Below are 17,633 nucleotides of genomic sequence, written 5' to 3'. Positions count from 1 at the left end.
TCCTTGAGAGATTGTTTTACAAACAAGGCACTAATTTTCCGTAAAGAGCTGGTATTTTACGGGTATTTAATGCACATCGATCCAGACAGCAATACAAGTTTTTTAGGAATAAATTATACTTTTTTTCGTATATTTTTGAACTGTTATGCATTTATTTTTAAGCTTTAGTTCTTAAGAAGTAATTTGCAAAACTATTATACATTTGTTAGTGAGAGCTTACAACCTTAGGATTCCTGTGAACGATGTTATTAATGTTTGCAGTGTGTGCTTGGTGTCAGGTGTTAAGAGCTCTATTCACCTTCCCCACCTTTTAATACCAACTGTCCGATGGAATAACTTTTTTCTTTGATGCTAACTACAAAGGAGTTAAGTTTTCGCCACAAACTCTGATTTTCTACTCTCTATATCTTTGTAACCCGCTGCCGTACACCTTAGATATTTCAAACATCAATACTTATAGATAAAATAATCTAAGTTTGATATATCAAAGGTTTGCTCCATAAGGTTGCAAAGATATTGGAATCAGAAGATTTTAGTTTGTGGCAAAAACTCAATTCCTTTTCCCTCGCATCATGTCCTTATTAAACCCATTACAATCAAAAATTGAGTTTATACAGAAGAGCGATATACATCTAGAGAAGAACCAAATTACTTCTTATTGGGTTGTAAGGCCACTAAGAATAATAAATACCATCATAACTTTTCACAAACAAAATTTGTTGTTATTGTTTTTCAATTTATGAAAGAAACATTCTCGCAGGGAAAGTAACATTTAATAGTTAAGTATATTCCTATAAAATGGGGCACTATAGGAAGACAGAATCTTTATAAATATGACCAATTTTATAATGGACTAATAAAGAAAATCTGGATAGTAAAATCGGAGGAAAAAAATAAACTTAATTACCAAATAACAAGCCATTTTAAATTTATACCAGTGACAAAATAAATACAATTCAGTGATTTTAATGTCCAAGTATTCATTTTCAAGAGTCCCATGAAACAAATATAGGCAAATTACTTTACAATTTGTTTAATAGTTTTTATTTCAGAAATCGTAAATACTTTAAATATTGATCATAAAACATTAAAAAAATGAGGTCACTTATCCTCTGCAGTCTGCTTTTAGCTGTATTACCTCAAGCCATAACAGCTAGGTATATCGTAAGAATTTATAAATCATAAATTTAACATTAAAAGTATTCTGACATGATTATGAATTAATACTATTTTCAGTTTTATTCAAGTTTGTTAATCTGTGTAAAAAAAAAACTACTTTTTAAAAGGACTGTGAACGTAACTTTAAGTGACTTTCATAAGAAAAAGATGAATTCACGATTCATGTGGTACCCTTGAAATTTTTATCTGATAAAAATATCTGGACTTTTTTTCTAGCTTGTGAAGTGTTTAATTCTGATAATTTCTCCAATATTTTAAAAGCAAAAAATGCGCAATTACTTTTGTAGAGAAATCACAATAAAAATTACTAAAATTATTTACATTGAAATCTAAACCATACTTGATCAGACAAAGCTTTTAAGGGTTACATTGTCAATTGAGAATTGATATTTGCATGGAAGCCACGCATGGAAGAAATTGCGCTTAGAGTCCCTTTAATAAAGGTACGGCCGTGTTCATGTTAAAGATGGGATGTTCTACTCCAAGGATGATGGACGAATTCTAATGTTTAGGGGAATTAACTCTGTAATAAAAAATTTTCCTTGGTAGGTTAAAAACTTAAAAGTTAAAACAAAAATAAACCGTTTAACATATAATTTTCAATACCGCTAAAATTGTAAATCATTTAATTTTATTTAAACCTCATCATTTATATCATAATTCATAAATTTCGAATTTTTTCTGGTCATTAGAATGTAGTAAACATATCATAATATTCTTTATCTTTATATGACATAAGTGTAACTTTTCAGAATTTTCATTTTAATGAAGAAGACGATATTTAAAATCAATTAATCTCCTATTCAACTTTTTACTGGAGGGTGACTGATCGAGAATGCCGATGCTATTCTGTTTGAACTACTGCCGTTTGAAGTATTGGATAATTTGAACTATTTTTAAGCGCAGTTGATTTATTTTGATGTTCCTTAATTTGAACTATTTTCATGCTAAGTTAATTTATTAATAAAACTTCACATAAAAACTCAAATATTCGCCTTAATACTTCAAATTAACAATAAGTATAGTTCAAATGAACAGATAAAATGTTCAAAAGTACAAAAAAAAGTTCAAATGAACAAAAAAAATAGTTCAAAATAGTCAAAAATAGTTCAAAATGAAATTGTTTAATTTTGCATATAACAATTTTTTTGGTCCTTTATTGTGCATTTAAACTATTTTTTGTGTGCATTTGAACTGTATTTTTGTTTATTTGAACTGTTCATTTGTGCATTTAAACAATTTATTGTTCATTTCCGGCATTTTTTTGATTATTTGAACTTTTTATTTTGTTTGTTTGAACTATTGTTTTGTGCATTAAACTATTTTTTTCTCGTCCATTTTAAATATTTTTTCTGTGCATTTGAATTTTGTTTGAATTAAGTTTGTCTGTTTGAACTATTCTTTAATGATTCTTTTGACCTGTTTCTTCTGAGGAAATTGCCCAAATTTCTATATTTATTATTATATGTTTACCCCATCGAATGAAATCTTCTATCAGAGTATAAACTGTCGATGTTCATCGAAAGTAGTAAAAATAAGAAATAGTTCAAACAACCAATAGTTCAAACGACCAATAATTCAAACGGCAGTATTTTTGTGAAAACCGTGAAATTACTAGACTTTTCTGCTCTTAAAGTGTCAAGCATTTTCGACCATTTACTCCTTATAGAAGTTTAATTATAGTTGCAATCCAAATTTGATTCTTATTCATTCTATACATTCATTTTTGAGAAAGCTCGCATTCAACAATGTAACCCAGGTATGATCCTAAGATGTTGGATCCAATACGACAAAAACAGTTAAAGGACTGGGGCTTTAATGCAGTTAGGTTCGTATACTTTTAATTAAGTCCACCAATTATATATTCTTTGGAGAAAAAACGGAAGCAGTTGAGAAAGCAATTGAAAAAGCTTAGACTCTTTGGCCTTTGCAGTTTAGAGTAAAAAATAAAAAAAAGATTTTTTTGTACAAAGAACGTGTCTATTGTATTTCTTCTGAATGCATACTTCAAATTAGTATGCACTAGCTTAATTTTGCGAAGAAAATAGATTTATCCGTTGCTAAAAAATTATGCTCGACGATTTTTTAATGGCGGGAAAGCATTTTTATTTATCAGATAATACTCACAATTTTCTTTCTGATGGTTCATTAATCTCATTATTATGAATACAAATCACAGCTTTCTATTCAACCAGATTTAGAATGAAACCAGATCTTAGACTTTACTTTTTGAACTTTAAAGTATCTGTAATATAGATTCTATATATTTATATCTTCAGTACCTAAATAAGTTTATATAAGATTTTATATGTTATCTATATACGAATCCGAGTTGAAAGAAAAACAGGTATTTTTATCTGTAAGATAACCGACCTTGATTAGTTTTAGAACGATAGTTGAGATTAACCATTGTACTAACTTATTACAAACTTTGCATATTCATAGTTAATTGCTCAAAATTTCTTAAGTTTAAAATTTTTTGCTTTCATTTCCGAAAATTATTCTTAATTGTGAGTTTTCTTACAGTTTCCTAATTAATTAAATGTTTTAAATTAGGCCCAATATGTCACAAGGCTCAATCCTTATTTAAGTCTTAAATGACTGCTTCAGACGTGCTTTTTTTAAGTCGTGACCATAGTGTAAATAGCTTGCATCTGATCGAGAAATTGTGTCCTAAATAATAATTATCAGTTATCTAGCTTTAACGCTTATTTAGAATGGAGAAATTAGGGTGAAGAATAATGTTTACTGTTAAGCAACCCTGAGAGGAAAAAGAGTATTTATTCTTTCTTTAAAAATAAAATAAAATAAAATAAAAAAATTCCTAATCAATTTAGAACATTGGATTAAAATCTATCATAAACATTTAAATGTAGATTGAAGATATCATTATAGAATGCTTTTAAGGATGCACACTGCACAAGGGGAGGAAGCTTCCAAAGTTTCCAGAAGCAATTCTGAGTTGAAGCATTTTTCGAAGTGTCTTCTTTACACGAAAAATACTATTATATTTTTTCTTTAAAATTATAGATTGGGAATGATGTGGTCTGGCCTTGAGCCAAGCGAAGGAGAGGTATATTATGGACATTATATAGCAGTATTATTTTGGTTAGCTTTGAGAGAAATTAGTGAGAAATTAGAGAAAGGAGTTGCGTCTTCGTCACAAACTCACATTTTCTAATCCCTATAACTTTCCAACCTGACGGCGTAAAGCTTTGATATTTCATACTTTTATTATTTGATCTAATAGAATTCATAGTTTGAAATATCTATAGTAAAGGACATTGGGTTGCCAAGATGTAGGAAAAATGTAAGAAAATCAGAGTTTGTTGCTAAGACTCAATTCCTTAGTGAGAAATTAGTGAGAAATTTATCTTAATCGAGAATATTCAAGTTTCTCTAGATTAAATATAATCACATTGAAAAAAAATCAAGACCACATGATTCAAGTCTACCACTCTGCTAAATTTTTCAGTTTTAAAAATTCTTGAAAATGTTCAAATCATTTTGATAAATTTATTGCGCCACGCATAGTGGCAGACTTGAATCATATATTCCCGATTTTTTCTATTAGATTTAACCTTGCCACTTTGTGCAGCGCAAAACATTTTTCACGGATTAAAAAAGAAAAGAAAATTTGTGACAGACTTGGTTCATCCTTGCCACTCTGCAAGGTGTAGAAAATCCTTCAAAAGTATTTTAAAATGTTCAAAAAGTCTAAAGATTTAAAAGTAGCAGATTTGAATCATATGGTCTCGATTTTTTCCTTTTGGTGGCAGTGTTGAAACATGAAATAATCCCAATTTTTGGGGCAGTTTACATCAATATTTGGAGGGTAATTGAAAGGCCAAATTCTGAAATACCGTATAAATCAAATGAAAATAATACTATTAGATGTTTTATTTAAATGCTGACACTGTCCCTGTAAGGTTTTATTGTAGGTAAATGAGACATATTCTGGATTAATAAAAGATATCGTGAACGGGTTGGAAGAAAATGGAATATATACTTACTTGGACATGCATCAGGTATATTTTATAACCATTTATTTTTTAAAGTTTTAATAACAGAATAATTTAAAATTGTTTAAAACAATATTTACAGATTTTTAATACAAGTGGAGAAAACAGCATTTCCACCATTTATTTTTGAAATGTATCATATTCATCAAAATCCTTGGATACAAATTTAATGTCCAAGAAGAAGAAGGAAAAATTAACAAGAAAATTTAAAAATGATATATATAGTACAAATTTCTTGCAGAAAATCCGAAATCTATATATAAATTTGGCTTGTCTGTCTGTTTGTCTGTCTGTTTGTTTGTATCCAATAAACGTCAAAACGGCTGAACCGATCGGGCCCAATTTTTTGGGGGGACCTCACGGAGCCCCAGGGAAGGTTTATGAATGGTTGAAGTTTTAAATATTTGTCTCCATAAAAATTCGATCTTTATTAAATTTTTGAAAATTTTGAAAATCCACGAAATTTTTTGTGAAAATCCGCGAATTATTTTTGTTTTGTTTTATGATGTACACAAAGAGAACATGTTCACAATTAATTTAGAAGATGGGCGCGAAGCGCCCTCTAAGGCTAGTCTATGTATAAATTTGGCTTGTCTGTCTGTTTGTTTGTCTGTTTGTTTGTTTGTTTGTATCCAATAAACGTCAAAACGGCTGAACCAATCGGGCCCAATTTTTTTGTGGGACCTCACCTGACCCCAGGGAAGGTTTATGAATGATCAAAATTTCAAATATTTGTCTCCATCAAAATTCAATCTTCATTAAATTTTTGAAAATTTTGAAAATCCACGAAATTTTTTGTGAAAATCCGCGAATTATTTTTGTTTTGTTTTACGATGTACACAAAGAGAAAATGTTCACAATTAATTTAGAAAATGGGCGCGAAGCGACCTCTAAGGCTAGTACAGATAAAACCAGCATTAAATTTAAGAAAACATGGGTTTTTTTCAAATAACTGACATTCTTTTGAGAAGAGCTGTTGAAATACAATTTTCTGATAATGAATATGATATGATAAATTAAAAATATCATGATGTATATCAAATTATTGGTTTTATATGGGGTTTATTTCGTTTCTACTCATTTCTGGCATTTACAAACTCTATCAAATAAGGGTTTCATTTCCTACCTTTCAGCTTTCACCTTGTTTTATATCATTCATTATAGAATTTGTGGCAAAAGACTCAATAGTCAATTCCTTTGTTGACTCTGACAGAAGATATAAGACTGAACTATACATAATCAATCGTTCGTTAACAAACTATTTGAAAAATAATTTGAAAGATTATATCTTCTGCCAGAGTCAAGCGTAGCGTAGTAAACCAAATTGATGTTATAAAGCAAACAGTTTTAAAATATGTTAAGCTTCTCAGATTTTTGTGGAGTCGTCTGAAAATCTAAAAATCCTGAATGTTTAAAAAAACTCAAAATAACGATGCTCAACTCTAGGATACACTAACTGGAATAGATGGATACTGGGGAATACCTAAGTGGTTGAGTGATAAGCTGGACAAATCAGACCGTCCATATCCTTGGTATATTTAGCAGTTTAGAATTATGGATGAATTGATATGTATATAAAGTCAAGTAGAAATTTTGAGGTATTGCGAGTGGTTGGTAGACAGTAGCATGACCATCTATTGCTGTAAACAATAAGCATTTCATTTAATCCTCTAGGAATGTTGTTGTTTTAACACTATGTTTATTTGTTAAAAAAGTCCATATGTATTGTAGCAACAACAATGTTAACTGAAAATTGTACAGGGTGAGTTAATCAATGCAAGTTAAACAAAAGTAAGACAGTGACTAGACAAAGTAATAATTAACATTTAAAGTTTTTTCTTCTGTTAAAAATGTATTTTTCACTAGATTTTTCAGTTTTTAAAAAAGATTTTTTCGTTCGATGGATTTAAAAAACACTAATTTGAATGCAACATGCATAAAAATGCATTGGCACCTACCTTAAAATTTATTTTTGTTGGTCAACCATACTCAGATAGCAACACTTCAACTCTGTCACAGAAATTCGATAACAAAATCTTTATTTCCCAATGTTAAGCACTTCAGGGTTTACAACTTGGGCCTGTGGATACTTTACAGAGGAAATCAGTAATGCTTTTCAACAAGTAAACCACAGTTTGTAATTTAAACTTATGTAAACTTTTATAGTTACTACTTTTGCGATCTTCGAAAATTGAAAATTGATTTAAATTGTATTTAAATAACCTAAACAATTTTTAAAATTTTTAATTGACAGTCCTTGATCTTTGATCATCTACATTGTCTTTTGATTTATTTCTGAATGTTTGTTCAATCGCCTCGGAGCTTCAGCACAGTCAGGTTCTAATGCTTGATCTCTCCTAGTTTCTTGGGGCTGAACAGAACCCTAGGTGTAGAATAAAACATGGAAGTACACCCTTCTTGGAAAAAAAGAAAATAATAATTGGAAAAATAGGAGGGGTTCTCTTTGCTTCTCTTCGCCCTCCCTCTTGCCAGAAACTAAATCTGAATGGCAACTACCCTCACTATCGTCTTTTTTAGAGAGACCCCACCTTACCCTTGAAGCTAAATCTGAATGGCAACTACCCTCACTACCCCAACTACCGTCTGTTTTTTAGAGAGACCTCACCCCACCCTTGAAGCTAAATCTGAATGGCAACTATTGGAGCTAAATCTGAATGGCAACTACCGTCTGTTTTTAGAGAGACCCCACCATAACCCTTGAAGCTAAATCTGTTACCAGTATTTTCTTTTCATTTTTAAAAACTTCACTTATTTAAATATCGTCTTCCCAGCCCTTTTAATTACTGCATGTAAAAAAGTATTATTATAAATAAATAATGCTTCTGCATTTTATTCTAATAAGTCCATCATCATTTATTTTGGCATTTCTGAAACTTAAGAATTGACAATGAGATGGTGGCATAAAATAAAGTTAGAAATTGATTTTAGTGTGCAATCATTTAATTCGTAAAACATTAAGCAAGGAAATTTATGCTGAACAAGAAGAAAAACACAAACTGTAGATAAAAGCTAAGACAACAAGTGCCTGCATACATCATTACATGCTGGCAAAGAATTAAAAACTAAGAAATCAAACAAACCTTGCCAACTACGTTTAACTATGCCTTGTCTCATCTATCTAATAAATAGAAAAAAATGTTTCAGAAATTTGCTTTTCTTTGATAAGCATATCAATAATGTCATTATACTATAATCCATGTTACAACAAACTATATCTAGCTTTAAGATATTATATTAACAATATTTTTTTAGCTGTACACTAACAACAAGGGAGCAGCTGATTATTTTGCTAATTTCTGGCTTCAAGTTACTAAAAGGTAATTTTATCCACCAATACTCATCAATGCAGAAAATTGTTTTTAAAAATAGAACAACGTAGCTTTCTTTAAAGCATTTTACCATACCTTGTATATATTTAACATAGTTTGCTTTTTCTCAAATTTTGGCCAACCTATTTGTTAGGTTTGTTATGAAATAAAAGTAATGAAACAGTGTCCGAATTTAATGAACTCAAGCCGCGTCTTAAATCCCCCCAAAACCGGTTTCAATCGAGTGCTGGCTTAAATCTTGAAAAATTTAATACAAATTTAAGTTGAACTGACAAAATTTGAGCCGGGGCTCAAATTTAAACCGCGGCTCAAATTCTTTAAATTCGGCCTCTGGGCCTTAAAAAAAAATTAAAATCTTTCCTGAAGAGGTAAAAATATCTTTTACTTGATAAGAAAAAAAGTGGATCACTAGATTTGGATATTTGGTTACATGAAGTGTTGCCCAGGCAAAAGGTATATTTATATCCCAAATAATTTCTTCTTGCCTGGGTCATTGTTGTTCCCCCATGATTTGTACGGTCAACACCCCACAAACTTTCAACAAATGTAAATAATTTGATATAGTAAAATTTATACCGTGTGGCGTGTAATCCAAACGAGGCCCGTTAGCTACCCAAGCCACACCTCAAGCTCTATACCCAAGCTAAGTCTGACCAGCTTACTCATGCTGAGTCAACTCAAAAATATACCTGACACGGCTTGTGAGGAGACCTGAGAAGAAAGGAATGATGAAGACAGGCAACAGAACGGTTCTCTTTAGCATTCTCTGATTGCAAACATGGATTGGATCGGAAACCGTTCAACTCTACAACCGTGTTAATTTGATTTGTATACTTAAATCAACCACAGTGTTTATTTAATCTTTTTATATAAATAACTTTCTGTTGTGAACGTCGTTGATTTATTCTATAATAGACAGTAGTTTATTTAGCCTGTCTATTTCTGTTGAAGTTGGCAAATCTCTTTCTGATCTTTTGTACACTCATTCTTATTCTGCCTTATTAACTTAACTACCTGTCATTGTGTAACTGTGTAATGTTTATGCCAAGCAAATTTTCAAATCTTAAAGGGACTGTAAAGGAAAAATGAAAGGGGGTATAGGCTGAAAGCTAATCACTTTAGCTCTTGATCGTGATCCATGAAAGTTATATCAGATGTTCCTATCTCAATAAATTGATATAAAACTGTGTAAAATTTATACGAAAATTCATGTATATATGGATAAAATATAAACTATAAATTAATAGATATCTATAGTGAGTGTCTTTGATAAATGATGATTTTCATTTGATTCCTTTATGAAACCCCGTTATACTTGCATCAGCGTAGACGTAAAATATTAAATAAAACAAAACAAATGTGTCGTGGTAAATATTAAAACGTAAATGCCCAACATTTAAATTAAAATAACAAAACAGACATAAAGAGCACACAGAATCAAAGTCAACTATTGTTGACGTCAAATAGTTCAATACAATAGATGACATATTAACCCTGTACCGATTGGGCTTTAATTGTCTAACATAGATTCATCCCCCTCCACGTTTTTGATTGGGAAGGGGTGGAAAACACCGTGATAGGGTCAAACTTTAAGTAAAAGATTCGCTGTCAAAATTTGATTGTTTTCTTTAGGTTTATGAATAACACTGCAGTTCTTGGATATGAGCTAATAAACGAACCCTGGACTGGAGATATTTACATGGTGAATAAGATCTAAAATATTTTTCAAGAATAACTTGAAAATATATATATATATAAAAAATTAATGGTTAAAAAAATTTAAATACTAATTTTAAAACAAAAATAGATTTAAAAAAGGATTGAAAATAGTAAGTGGCGTCGTATGGAAACATCTGATCAAATTTAATAATAATCCCCCCCCTTCCTGACTTCCGAGAAAGAATGTATACAAATTAGTTAATTTAATCATACAGAGATTTTCTCGCCTGTATCTAAAAAGTCGACATGTTGGCACATAAAGAATTCGCCAAAGTATCGCCATCATTCCAAGAGAGAGAGTTTGAAAGGTCTTCCAACTTTAATGTGTTCTTTGTTTGTAAGGGGACTCCGATTGTCATCATTAGCACACACATATCGGTAGCGAGCAGCAACTAATCTTCTTTCTAATCCTTTGAAATTCAACTTTCAACTAGTCTGTCTGCAATATTTGTAAACAAACCCCCAGAGTACAAATATACTTGCAGCAAACCTTTATATCCAATGTAATGTATGTCAGTAGCTAGTTCCATAGCAAAATTGCCATTTTTCAATTTTATCTGTAGTCCTCCGGTGTATGTCTTCTATATATAAATTTGGCTTGTCTGTTTGTCTGTTTTGATGCTTGTCTGTCTGTTTGTATCCAATAAACGTCAAAACGGCTGAACCGATCGGGCCCAAATTTTTTGTGGGACATCTAGGGACCCCAGGGAAGGTTTATGAATGATTGAAATTTTAAAAATTTGTGTTTAAGAGGTTTTTAATTTTGTAAAAAAAATTTAAATTTTTGAAAATCAGCGAAATTTTTTTTTTAAATCCGCAAAACTTGTTTCATCTTTATTTTGAAATGTAAACAATTCGAACATGTTCCTAATTTATATAGAAGATGGGCGCGAAGCGCCCTAAAAGCCTAGAAAGAAGGGCGTGAAGCGCCTTGAATTTCTAGTATTGTATATTTTTGTATATCTATGCTTGATAAACTGACATTTTTTGGTTCTTTCCCGAAATAAAAAAAAGGTTGATATCAATATATATATGTTGTTTTTGGAATGAGAAATAGCTTTCACAACAGGGGTTTCAAAGAAGACCTTTCAAGACCTAAACAAAAACAATTGATCAATTCAAAATGTCGTCTTTTTACAGTAAACACAGTGTGTTTAAAGTTTCCTGAAATTTGTATTGCAGAAATCAAATTGTACACTAAGGGATTTTTTTATTGGAAGGGTGGGAATTATTTTGATATCTTTTCTCTTTACAGAAACATCTGTACAGCATTAACAATTTAATGAGTACAGAACCAATGCTTAGGTGAATATGTATTAACCTAACCCTCTGTCATTTTTTTTGCGAACGCTATCTTTAAGAACCGGTGTTTTGCTGTAGGACCCTAGCTTACTGCTTCCTGGAAATGCTGGAAAGGAACTTTTGGAACCTTTTTTTAACAAAGCAAGTGATGCTATCAGGTTTACTATATTTTTAAAAGTTTTTGGGCCCCCCCAGCCCCCCCCCCCCGGCCTACTATCAATTTTGTACATGACCAAATTAGTATTTATTTAGCATTATTTAGGGGAAGGTAGGTTAAGACACTTTCTTGGCTGAGCGCTGCGGCTATGATGGGCTAGGGGGCCGAGCGCACTGCGGCCACAGGTTAGGTTAGTTCAGACACTTTCTTGGCCGAGTGCTGCGGCTAGGATGGGGTAGGGGGCCAAGCGCTGCAGCCACGGGTTAGGTTAAGTTGGGACACTTTCTATAAGATCCATGTACAAAATTGATAGGAGGGGGGGGCCTGGGGGGGGTCCAAAAATCGTTCTCTAGGAAAATACCAAGTTTTCAGTTTAACTGTACTTTTTTTGAGTCACAAATGCTTTCTACTCTGTTAACATTAAAAACATAAGATATGGACATTTTAACATACCAAAACTGTAAAACTAACATACAAGAGCTGAGAAAATTTGATCTGGATGTTCAGAATAAGATAATTCAAGATTTGGTCTGTAATTCTCTCCAGAATATATCATATCAAGGACGACATCTATAGTGTCCTACCTGTTATATTAATTAATCTATGCTGTCTAGTGTTTTTTTATAGTATATATACTTGGATCCTTTAGATAACTTTGACAGCCATTTTTGGCTTCCGAAAAATGCAAATAGATGATTCTAGAAGGTTGTGAAAATCTGGCTTGTAAAAATTTACCATTGTTTTGTTACCAAACTTTTACTGATAAGCTCAGAATTCTTTATAAAATAAGAATCTGAAATAGAAATAACCTTGATAAAACATTTACAACATGTGGTTTTTGTTTGAGCTGTCAAGAAAAATGTCATCAATGTGTGGAAGAATGAAATATTTATGAGAATAAATAGCAATTCTGAAAGACAGATTTTTATTTGTTTCCGATACAAATTATAATATACTTATAAAAGGAGAGATAATTTGATTATATTACTTTAGATCTCTTGACAACGAGACTATGATTTTCTGGGAACCTGTCACTTACGCTTACTTTGTTAATGTAAGTAATTCTTTTCTGTTAGCATTGTAGTAATATTTTCTAATATGACTGCATGTATTTCAAACAAATGTAAACAAACAGACTAATGTCTGTAAAGGAAAAAAATTTTCAAATGTTTTTGAAATATAATTTTTCTTTCCTTATTTTGATAGCTTTCATCTTTTTAACTCTAATTTTATTTCTACAGTCAGGTCCTAATTCTCTTCTTGATCTGGTTCTTGACGCTTATCTGAACACTCACAATATTTCAATTTTCTTTCCTATTCTTAAGCAGGTATTTAAAAAAAATCCATTTTCCAATAACATAACAAATTAAGTGACCCTCAGATTTAAGAAAATCATTAGTCACAATACAACGCAATAAGCACCTTTGATGGATATACGATGGATATTTTTTCTTAAAAATAAGAATAACTGTAAAGGAACTGAGTTTTTGCCGCAAACTCAGATTTTCTCATAACTATGTCTTTGCAACTTGAAGATGAAAACCTTTGATATTTCAAATATAGACAATTTGATCTTTCAGAAATAATAGTTTGAAATATCAAAGGTCTACGACATTGGATTGCAAAGATATAAGGATGGATAAATTTGAGTTTGTGGCAAAAACTCATTTCCTTAGTCTAGTTCTTACCAATTCTTCAAATTCAACGTTCTCAGATAGGCCCTTCAATATTTTAGCTTTATGTCATTTTTACTTTGCAACTCTTCTTATATCCTACCTTCCAAAACATCGTAGCCCGTAAAATTGTGAATGGTTGTCACATTTTGTCAACAATCTCTCTGTTTTTTTATTCACGTCAGGCGTGTGGGGAGTTGGATGAGTCTTTTTTGAGCCAGGATTCAACGTTCATAAACTGGTTCGAATCAATCGCACAACGGTTCAGTGAGATGTAAGATTGTAAATAAAAATATGGATAGTAAGATTTTTTTCATTATTTGCTTACATTAATTGTTTCAAATCTGATATTTACAAGAAATGCTTTAGCTTGAAGCTTAAAAACTGATCTATTTTTATTTATGATCTGAAAAAAGGAGAAATATAAAGGTTGAAGGACCAAGCCTTCTTGGCCCAGGATTTTCGGCTCCACCAGGAGGTATGGAGTACTTAGACAGGTAAACCATTCCTATAGGATTCAACTATAATTACGGTAAAAATCTGAAGAAAAAAAGATTTTTTATAATTATACAGATTTAAAGTAAGATTCATAAATTGATCATTTATAAAAGATTTGGGACTTTTTCTGCTTTTATCTTATCTAATTTCCTTCTGCCAAGTGTCAAACGAATCTATATAATGTCCATCTATCAGTGACATCTAGCTTTCAGAAAAAGCAACAACTGGGTAAGGCTCGGCGCTTCTAAAAGTATTCAGAGATACAGGGTGAGAGAGAGAAACTGGCAAACAAGAGGAACTTGAGACAAGGATGAATATCCCCAATATACACCCATGCGCACAAATGGAAAAAAATAAACCAACTATAACAAGAAACATGGAAGGCCTGCATTGATCTTTTAAAGCTGTATTAACCTGGAGAATGGAGATTTTTACCTAGCTGGATCCAGATTTTGCTACTGGCAGTTTTACACATATTCCTTAATAACAAGCCTGGTTAGCTGTTATTAAGTAACCGAACTTGTTGGAAAGACGTTAATTTTTTCTATTGAATCTGGTACTATGTGCAAGCATCAAGGGAGCTCAGAACAGTCAGGTTCTTATACAACTCTCTCCAGCTTCTTTTGGCTGAACAGAACCCTGTGTGGAGGAACATGGCAGTACACCCTACACGGGAAAAAAGGAAATAATAGTGCAGAGAAGTTAATTCGCTCTGATAATCGAGATCCATATAGTGCTCCACTAACTCTTCTATGGTTTGAAGAAACATTTTTTCAATCTGGACATTATCAGTCCATTACTCCAACTGATTCCAGCATTATAATGAAGCATTACAATAGGATGAATAACTCAACATATCGATTGTTTGAGTCTCAGGTTGCCAGGATGGCACTGAGATCCGTCAACTCAGATGTTGAGCAAATTCAACAGCCTGAGATCCATAGTTCTGCAATTATGCAAGTAACTCCAACCTTGCCCCAGGAGAGATTAGATCAAAACAAACCATCGACCCAGTGCAGAACAAAAAGAAAGTCCACAACAATTTTAGGTAATATGATGAAAAATATATTAATGCTTATAATAAACATTTGTTTCCAATGAATATTTCCTAAGTATTTCAATTTTTAGATAATTCCAGCCCCAAAAGAACTAAACTGTCGGATACAACAGTGTTGACTTTAAAAGTCAATATGATAAAATAAAAGAGATCTAACGGTATTTCTAATCTTTATTTATAAAAACAAAAGGTTATGAAATATTTTCCCGAGTGGGGCTTAAATTGGCTGGTATAGAAATTAATAAAGAAACTATAGACGAATATCGGTTGGAAAGAGTTTGTAGAGCTTCATGATGGTGGTGCAGATCATCAGATCTCTCTCTTCCTCTTTCTCTTGCCAGAAACAAGGAAAATGGAAACATAGAAAGTAGAATCCTGATAGGTTGTGCACCATGCACTTTGATACTGGTTTATACTCTGCCAGCTGCAAGGAAAAGATTGCTGTAGATGAGGCAATATCCTGAAGCACTGTGTCCGAGATGAACTTACAAGAATCAAGAATTCTTTTGTCAAAAATATCCACTCCTAGCCTAACCTTTCTATTCCCATTTGTCATTAGTGCGGTGAATTTTATTTTTTTCAACCTGTAAGAATATTGAGGAAATTGTGTTTGAAGCTAACCTTTAATAGTTGTTGAGTCAGACATTCCTGGAAGAAAACAATACTGAAAACTGCTAATACATCTGATCTCTACTCGCAAACAGTAACTTTCTATTATACTTAATTTGATATTTCTGGCGCCAAGATTTTAAATTAAAGAATCGTATGAAAAAGAAAATTGCCAAATAGAAAGCTGCAGCTCTGGGAAATATACGGAATATTAGAGCTAAACAAAAGCAGAAATATGTCTCAAAACTCTTATTTCCTTTGTCTACAAGGGATAAGAATGCGAATATCTACAAAAGAGTAACAGAAAACAGATGTATGATTAGATAAAAAGAAGATATAACAGTCGAAGGAAAAAATTCACTGCCTTTTTTTATTTTGTTAAAAAAATTACATTTAAAAATAAATTGTTAAGAATAATATCCATCTATAAAATGATTTTTTTAAATATAATGTCCCAACCTTATTTAAACGTTACACATTTTATTTTACAGGACTGTACTATCTTGGCACTATTACTGCTGGGCTATAGGTAGTAACGAAAAATATTGATAAATAAAATTACCCGAAGTAGAAGGTTTAAAAAAGTAACAATGCAAAATTAAGTGTTTCCAACTCGTGAATTAAGATTTCACTAAAAATGCTTGAATTCCATCAAGGAGACTGTAGACGTGATTTTAACTAACTCTCAAATTATAGTAGTTTTTAAACTGATTTTTTAAAATTGTGGGTTTCCTCTGCAAAACTTGCTGGCACATTTCTTCTTCAGAAGCAAGGAAGGAAGGATCACTTGAAATTACAACAGTCCCTTTGGAAAGTCAAGATTATTGTCAAAAAAAAACTTTTAATATTTTAAGCATTTTATTATTTTCAAGGATATGGAGGTGATGAAGATTTTGACCCGGTTCTTCGAGAAGGATGTGACAAGATCTTAGGACCAGCAGTTTTCAACACAGTTCAGGAAAGGTCCAGACATTTTTAAAGATTCAAAGCCTTATACAATTTTGAAATATAACGTTGCCATACAATTTATTTGTAAAGAAATTCTCAAATGGACGGACATGAGAAAAAGAAAAAGTATTTAACGAGAAAAGTTTCAAAAATTCCTGATAAATAAAAATTGAAATTCACATTGCTTTTATAACTAAGTAACAGTAATAAAGACGAGGTACATAAAGAAAAGTCATTTTTTTTTACACAGTTTTTTAACGTTACTTTTATTTTCTTTATTTACTAACATTTTTTAGAGCAAAAGAGTTGGGAGGAAGTGCAACATTTTTAACCGAATTCGGAACCTGTAAACCTAATGCAACACTAACTAACAGTACAGGTAAACTATACATTGTACATTTTGCAACGGTCAATTTGAAGTTTGTTTAAATAAAGTTGGAAAAACTTGGATTGTAAACAATCTCAAAGACACTTACAACAGGTTCTAAAATCTTTAAGAAAAGATTCAAAGTCATTCAATGAAATCAAATCCACGTTAAAGTACAAGTTTTGTTCTGTTACAGTTTTAAAAAGTTTTTTTACTGTTTATATTTTTTAATTTAAAACAAGAAGTAAAAAACCGTCCGCATACTTTAATTTAGAATAGTTAAGGCTACATTTTTATAACCCAGTTTGAAATATCAGAGGTCTACAACATCAGGTTGCAAAAAACTCAGTTCCTTTAAATACTAAACCCCTACAAATAAGTTTTAATTTTATATGATTATTGATTTTATTCCTATTAGAACATGTCACACTTTTGAGAGTCACGGAAGTTCGTAGTAAGATTTTGACTCCACTGGAGACCACCGGAGGGAATTCTTTTTCACTGGAGGGGTTTGAAAAAATGCTTTTTATAATTCAAAACTTTACGCAGGGTGATTTACATTCCACTGGAGGGATTCAGATGTCCTTCCTGGAGGGTTAAAATTCCCCTGGAGGGATTCAGTTATCCTTCCTAGGGGTTTATAATTCCCCTGGAGGGATTCAGATATCTTTCCTGGGGATTTATAATTCCACTGGAGGGATTCAGTTATCCTTCCAAGGGGTTTATAATTCCACTGGAGGGATTCAGATATC

The 17,633-nt window shown here is 31.6% G+C and overlaps 1 protein-coding gene across 1 annotated transcript in view; it reads left to right on the top strand.

Annotated features, from left to right (window-relative positions):
- Window positions 1–1,050: 1,050 nt before the first annotated feature.
- Window positions 1,051–17,633, top strand: part of LOC111709909 (uncharacterized) — a 19,753-nt gene continuing 3,170 nt past the window's right edge. Inside the window, exons 1-17 of the mRNA XM_023483854.1 lie at window positions 1,051–1,157; window positions 1,623–1,724; window positions 2,939–3,007; window positions 4,210–4,252; window positions 5,121–5,207; window positions 6,648–6,734; window positions 7,247–7,324; window positions 8,475–8,539; window positions 10,184–10,253; window positions 11,651–11,730; window positions 12,723–12,783; window positions 12,971–13,057; window positions 13,588–13,676; window positions 13,819–13,899; window positions 16,058–16,095; window positions 16,439–16,529; window positions 16,811–16,893. Of these exons, the coding sequence (XP_023339622.1) occupies window positions 1,096–1,157; window positions 1,623–1,724; window positions 2,939–3,007; window positions 4,210–4,252; window positions 5,121–5,207; window positions 6,648–6,734; window positions 7,247–7,324; window positions 8,475–8,539; window positions 10,184–10,253; window positions 11,651–11,730; window positions 12,723–12,783; window positions 12,971–13,057; window positions 13,588–13,676; window positions 13,819–13,899; window positions 16,058–16,095; window positions 16,439–16,529; window positions 16,811–16,893 (1,273 nt within the window). The 5' untranslated portion in view covers window positions 1,051–1,095. The remainder of the gene's footprint in view (window positions 1,158–1,622; window positions 1,725–2,938; window positions 3,008–4,209; window positions 4,253–5,120; window positions 5,208–6,647; window positions 6,735–7,246; window positions 7,325–8,474; window positions 8,540–10,183; window positions 10,254–11,650; window positions 11,731–12,722; window positions 12,784–12,970; window positions 13,058–13,587; window positions 13,677–13,818; window positions 13,900–16,057; window positions 16,096–16,438; window positions 16,530–16,810; window positions 16,894–17,633) is intronic.

The sequence above is a fragment of the Eurytemora carolleeae genome, unplaced genomic scaffold (genome assembly GCF_000591075.1).
Source record: "Eurytemora carolleeae unplaced genomic scaffold, Eaff_2.0 scaffold46, whole genome shotgun sequence".
In the NCBI taxonomy this organism is placed as follows: Eukaryota; Metazoa; Arthropoda; class Copepoda; order Calanoida; family Temoridae; genus Eurytemora; species Eurytemora carolleeae.
Note: the sequence above shows the minus strand (reverse complement) of the source record. Positions and strands in the feature narration are given on the sequence as shown.